This window comes from Drosophila persimilis, unplaced genomic scaffold (genome assembly GCF_003286085.1).
Source record: "Drosophila persimilis strain 14011-0111.01,24,50 unplaced genomic scaffold, DperRS2 tig00000520-arrow-pilon, whole genome shotgun sequence".
Classification (NCBI taxonomy): domain Eukaryota; kingdom Metazoa; phylum Arthropoda; class Insecta; order Diptera; family Drosophilidae; genus Drosophila; species Drosophila persimilis.
The window spans coordinates 4,386,381-4,392,256 of NW_020825317.1; the positions used below are offsets into that span (position 1 = coordinate 4,386,381).

The 5,876-nt window shown below is 49.1% G+C and overlaps 1 protein-coding gene across 1 annotated transcript; it reads right to left on the reverse strand.

The window, feature by feature from the left end:
- Positions 1-2,280: 2,280 nt before the first annotated feature.
- Positions 2,281-5,337, reverse strand: LOC6596704 (ATP-dependent DNA helicase DDX11). The gene is made up of 3 exons (XM_002021937.2): positions 3,530-5,337; positions 3,270-3,467; positions 2,281-3,215 (listed from the first exon to the last, which is right to left on the reverse strand). The coding sequence occupies exons 1-3, from the start codon at positions 5,291-5,293 to the stop codon at positions 2,592-2,594; spliced, it is 2,586 nt and encodes an 861-aa protein (XP_002021973.1). The 5' UTR covers positions 5,294-5,337; the 3' UTR covers positions 2,281-2,591.
- Between the last annotated feature and the right edge of the window lie 539 nt (positions 5,338-5,876).

Sequence of the window (5,876 nt, forward strand, 5' to 3'; positions counted from 1 at the left end):
TACTATTGCTGCCGAGGTCCGTTTGCGAATGAGCAGAGACCCAAGAACGCGCTGCAAAGCCACCGAGCCAAACATAGAGAGAGAGAGAGAGAGAGAGAAAAAAAAGAGAGCGTAAACACACTCGTGAGAGCCGACCTATGATTGCCCTACCAAGAGAGCAGATATCCGACAAGGATTTACATGATATTCATATAATATATCGAGGGCGATGTAAATACACCGCTATTGGAATTTGTCTGTCTCAGATAATTAAAATCACCTCTCACATGCACAGCACATGCAAATCGAAGGGCATTTATCTGTCGCTGTGGCTGGTTCAGTTTTTATGTGTTCTGGCTCTCTATCCCTCATTTCTCTCTTTTCGGCTTCTTTTGACTCGGAGAGCCATCGCACGGGGACTGGACTGACTGGTCCATTCAATGGAGCGGGGGCGGGGACGGGGTTGAGGACGGTGTAGAGGGCCTGGCCAGCGTGTAGAACGAGAAGTAAACAAGAAGGCATAATGCTCAACAAAAATTATTCCTGCAGGGCGGAAATCAAAATGCAACTAAATGTGATGTCCCGTCCCGTTCCCCTCTCTATCTAAGACGCGATCACTACTCTCGCTCACCCACTCTGATATGCTGACTAAAGAGTTCTCCGCTTTATGTGTGCCACTTCATCTTCTTCTTTCTTTATCAAAAGTCAGCCAAAAACGGGTTTGTTCGAAGCAAATAACAAGAATAACCGCTTTAAATACTCTACTAAGTTAGTTTCGCTGACTAAGTACGAAAGAAAGAGCGAGACGGAATGTGAAGGCGAGCAGCTCCAATGACACTTATTGCTGCAACGCTGCCGCTGTCCCCCTGCCAGATCCATGTAATTCGAAGAACCCTTAGGAACTTGCTCCCCACCGACCAACACACAACGAAATTCTTTGACTGGCGTCATTCTCTCTTTCTCGCTCTGTCTTCCCCCCACTAAAACTCATGGGGCGACTCTTTTATCGGCCGGTAGAAGTCGAGGAAATATGATTATTGTTCATAAATATTTGTGCAGTGGCGGGACCCGACCCCACGACGACCATATTCGAGGCGACGGTAATCGATGATGATAAAAGGCAAACAAGGAGTGACACACACACACACACACTACACAATAAAAAGGCACGTACACGCGGAGGCTAGGCGGCCGAAATCAAGAGGAAATGTAACTTTTAGAGCACTCCACACACCTGCAGATCAGTTCAATCTGTATTTGATTTGCACAGCACAGCACCTTGATGTTTTACATATTCATCTTCATTGAATCATTTGTATCTTTTTATTTTATTTATTTTCACGACGGGTTTACGTTGTAAGTTTATCGGATCTATCGATAAAATATACTGTCCGGCACTCAGAAATCTACCAAAATATACCGTCTGTCTCATTTAAAAATATACCGTAATTATACGGACGAATTCAAGTTCAATTGTACATATTCCTCGTTTTGGATATTCTGTGGAATATTACTAGCTAGTTAAGACCCTCATGTCGGAACTTATAATTTTATCCGATTCTCAAATCGATTTCCTACAAGACTGGTTTAATTTAAGTTTTCATCTTTATTGCACTGCTTATAAAATAAGATTTAAGCAAAAACAATTTCCACTAAATTTATTTCTTGACACGGTAACGACATGTAAGCTACACATTTTCCACATATTAACTACATTTTGGTGTAATTACCAAAAGCGACACCTGAAGGTGTTTTTTTCATATCAGCCCCATGGAAGTGCCAGTTTGAAAAACCTCCGTTGTTTACTTTTTGGCATGCTTTTTTCCGACATTTTTCAAACAATTGAGATATTGATGGCAGGATTGATGCTGATCAGGAATTGGTATTCGATGTGGCCTAAGACATCGCTTGAATTGGAAGCTCTACATGATTTCTACATATGTAAGTGCATTAGAAAAAAATTGATAACTAAGCGTTGCATCCTCATATAATGGACACCAGTGTCAGCGCAATTTAGCTGTTGCCTATTTTATAAAAAGTTTTTGTTTTACCAAACCTGAAATTTGTTTTTTGAAATAATTGGTTAATGCAACAATACTTTGAGTTTTCGGGCAAACAGCTGACGCAGCCCGATTTAGCTATCAATGATTCAGATGTTACACATAAAAGAGGATTTTGCGCTCGCAATACACTAATTGTGCGTTTAACAAGACATGATAATATGTGAAATAATTTTGCGAAAACGGGAGCACCTAAAAATGGAACGTTTTGTCTGAAAACACAGAAGTAAATTCAAACCGTTTCCTTTATTCAATAAAGTAACAAAATATAAGTCTAAAGAGTAAAAATATAATTTGCGGATATCATCACGAAAATTATGGGAACCCACCACTAGAGCGAAAAGTCTTGTAAATACACGGTACATTCGATGTTAGGTAGGGACAACTCTGGGCTCCCTCTTTTGGAAACATGGAGTCACATCTGCACATCTCTAAGAACTAATCGCATTCGATTGGTAGAAACACTTTCCGCCATTAATCGATGTGTATATATTTAAATAAATTAAATTCTTAAATTAGATCTCCGATTTAAGAAATAAATAAAAATGCGCTTCATCTGTTTTTGAAGAAGCGGGCGGTGCGTGCTTGGACAGCACCAAATGCAACGCCGTTGGGCTCGAAAATGTGTCGGGCTATCCATTCCGGTAGCTTCTCCCGGATCCGGGCGCTGGCATAGCGCTCGTCGAGTAGAAAGACACATGCGTAGTCCCGGATGTGGCGAACAGAGCGGCCGATGCACTGGTTGACCGCTTTCATGCAGATGTTCTCGTAATACTCGTTGCCGGCGCCGGAGCCCAGACGCTCATCCAGATAACGCATCCGCTGCTGCAGCTCTGGCGCATTTCGATTCGGATAGGGCAGGCCCACAACGAGCACGGCCCGTCCCAGGTCGTCGGCAAAGTTCAGTCCCTCGGACAGTTTTCCACCAACGACGGCCAGCAGAAGTGCCCCTCCTTTGGGGACAGCAATAGCCTCTGCATACTGCTGCAGTAGCTGATCTGCAGCACCAGAGGATTCCCGGAAGATGCGCTTCTTTCGGGCAATGTTCTGCAGGCCACCGCTCTGCTCCAGGTGGGTGTGGACCGTGTCCAGGTACTCGTACGAGGGTAGGAAGCAGACAACGCCCCCGGGCAAGACATTGCAAAGGTTCTGCAGCACCATCGACAGTTCCTTGAGCTGTAAGAGTGGATTATAGTGGGTCTGGAGTGAGGAATAAGAGTTGCCACCCACCATGGCGGGAGTCCCACGCTGAGCATAGCTGAAGCAGAGGCTGGCCCCAGTCGGTCCCTTTGCCACGACAAACGGCAGCACAGCATCCGGCGGCACCACATGGCTATAGAAGCGCTCCACCAGCCGCTCTGGGCAGCGGGCGAACAGCTGCTCCTTCAGCTCCTGCGTGGGCTGCATCGTTCCGCCAGCAATGACAATCTGCACAAGACAGTAAGAAGGTTATTTAGTTGATAAAATAAACGCAAACGAAGACTACTCACCGCTCTGGCCTCCGAGAGGATGTCGGCAAAGTGCTCGGCTGGATCAAGCAGCAGATACTTGACCATTCCCGCCTGGGGATTGAGCAGTACCCTTCCATCTGCCGCATTGCTGGTGAGCGTTTCGATGAAGGCCAACAAAGGCCGAATGGGGGAAGGTGCAACCTGATCGGAGCTGCTGCTCTTTTTCTCCATCTGCAGCTCCTCTTCTGCCTCTGCATGGGTCTCGGCCAGCTTGCGCTTTCCATGGGGCTGCTTTCCTAGCGTCTTATGCTGCGTGACCAGGTGCTGCAGTAGTGTCTGGCGACTGGAGCCGGGCGGCTGGTTCTCGCTGGGACGCGGCTCCCTCTGGGCCCGGGTCGCATGGCCCTGCACCTTCTGGGCAAAGCGCGTTCGGCCGCAGAACTCCAGCAGAGCGCGCAGATCGATGTTGTCGAAGTCGCCCTCGGACGAGAGCTCGTAGGTGCGCAGCATCCGCACGGACGTGGCTCCGGCCTTGGGCTCGAGCAGCTTCAGCAGACGGCGCAGCACAAACAGCAGCTGGTTGATGCTCAGGAGATTGCGGGTGCTAAGGCGGCGCGCATACTGCAACTTGTAGCCGGAGACCTGGTCGCGGGCCAGTTCCAGCTGGGAGCGGGTCAGCTCCGAGCCGTGCAGCTGGGCAATCGAGTCGAGAAGGTTATGAGCTTCGTCCACGATCACAACGGAGCCGCGCAGGTCGATGCCCAGCTGCTGACGGGCTGAGCGCTGGAGGAGAAGCTGGTAGGGCAGCAGCACCAGCTGGGCGTCGTCCTGGGCTGATCGGGAGGCGTAGTAGGAGCAGCCACCGCATGCGGTGCCTTCGACAGCCAGTTCCTCGATGTCCAGGGGCTCGCACAGAGCCACATCCCGGAGGCTCTCCACCTTCGCGGGCGCCTTGAAGGGGCAACGACTGAGCGAGGCGGCGGATCCAGCAGCGAGACGGGATTTCTTGCTGGGATTGGCCGGTGCCTTGCTCCGGGCCATGTCCAGGCAGCGCTCGTTAATCAGGCCCACGTTTCGGAGCTTTCGCACCTGCGGATTGATGCACAGCTGCTGTCGGGAGCCCAGTGAGACGCAACGCACCCACGCCCCGTGTGGGGTCTTCCGCAGCTCAGCCACGATCTGCGCAAGCTGCGAGTGGGTGCGGCTGCAGAAGAAGATCTGCACGGGGCGGTAGCGATCCTCGGACTGCTCCTCGGGGCCGTCGCCCAGCTCGTGGTCCGAGTCGGAGTCCGTATCCGCATCGGAGGGATGCTCGTTGTCTACCTGCTGTTCCTCTTCGGGCTTAGGTCTTGTCCTGAACTTCTGATGCTTTTTCCTTTCCTTGGTTCTCTCCCTGATCACCACCAGCTGTTGTTCTCGCTTGTCCAGCAACGAGCAGAGGTGATTCAGTTGCTGAAGTTCCACCTGCTGCTCACGGGACTCACTCTGGGCACTGATCCAGTCCTCCTCCTGGGCACTGGCTGCCTGCAGGCGGTCCAGCTTCTTTTCCACTTCGACGATGCGCTGTAGCAGCTCAGAGCGAACCAACTCCTCATGCTGGCGCAGCCAGGTGAGGGCCCCGCATGTTAGGGTCAGGGATTTACCAGTGCCCGTGGGGCTCTCGAAGATGCCCACCTGTCGGCGCTCCAGCACCGAGAAGAGCTCCTGCATCAGCTGCTCCTGGATGGCGTACGGGGCGAATGGGAAGCCAAAGTCGGAGGCTCCGGGCGTGGCCAGGCACTGGCGCGGCGAGTATTGGGCCATGTCCGGACTTACATTTTCCCTAAGGTGAAAAACAAAATGTCGCGCCAAGACCAAAACAGCAACAATGCGGATGCGGGTGCGGTAGGCAGTGTGACCACGGATTTATCGTTAAAATATATCGTCCAACCCTCAGAAAAATTCCGTTTGATTTTAAAAATATACCGTAAATATACTGACGAATTCAAGTTCTATTATACGTATTCATCGATTTTGATATTCCGTAGAAAATTACTAGCCATTGAGATCTTCCGTCGAATATTACAAGCTATATAGATATCTCAGCTTTGCCCACTTAAAGTTATCCCATTGACAAATACATTTTTACAAGGTTAACTACTTTTAAGTTCTTGCATGTATTTTATTTTGGCTTAAACACTAAAAACAAAAAAATACCGTGAGCGGTCACCCAGGCGGTTGTTCAATATATATATATTCATATATTGATATATGAATAAATTTATAGTTTTTTTTAAAAATCGAACAGCCATAGGATGCGGCGTTCATCCATAGCAATGCCTTAGGGCTTTTTTTCAAAACATCAAATCGAAAGTTATAGTATTTTTTTAATCTCTATTCAGAAGCT

Bases quoted from the DNA above. Each gene is read 5' to 3' on its own strand.
- LOC6596704 (XM_002021937.2), bottom strand. From the start codon at position 5,293: ATGGCCCAATACTCGCCGCGCCAGTGCCTGGCCACGCCCGGAGCCTCC. The intron at 3,468-3,529 runs GTGAGTAGTCTT...TGTCTTGTGCAG, and splicing joins TCCTCTCGGAGGCCAGAGCG to ATTGTCATTGCTGGCGGAAC. The intron at 3,216-3,269 runs GTGGGTGGCAAC...CCACTCTTACAG, and splicing joins AGCGTGGGACTCCCGCCATG to CTCAAGGAACTGTCGATGGT.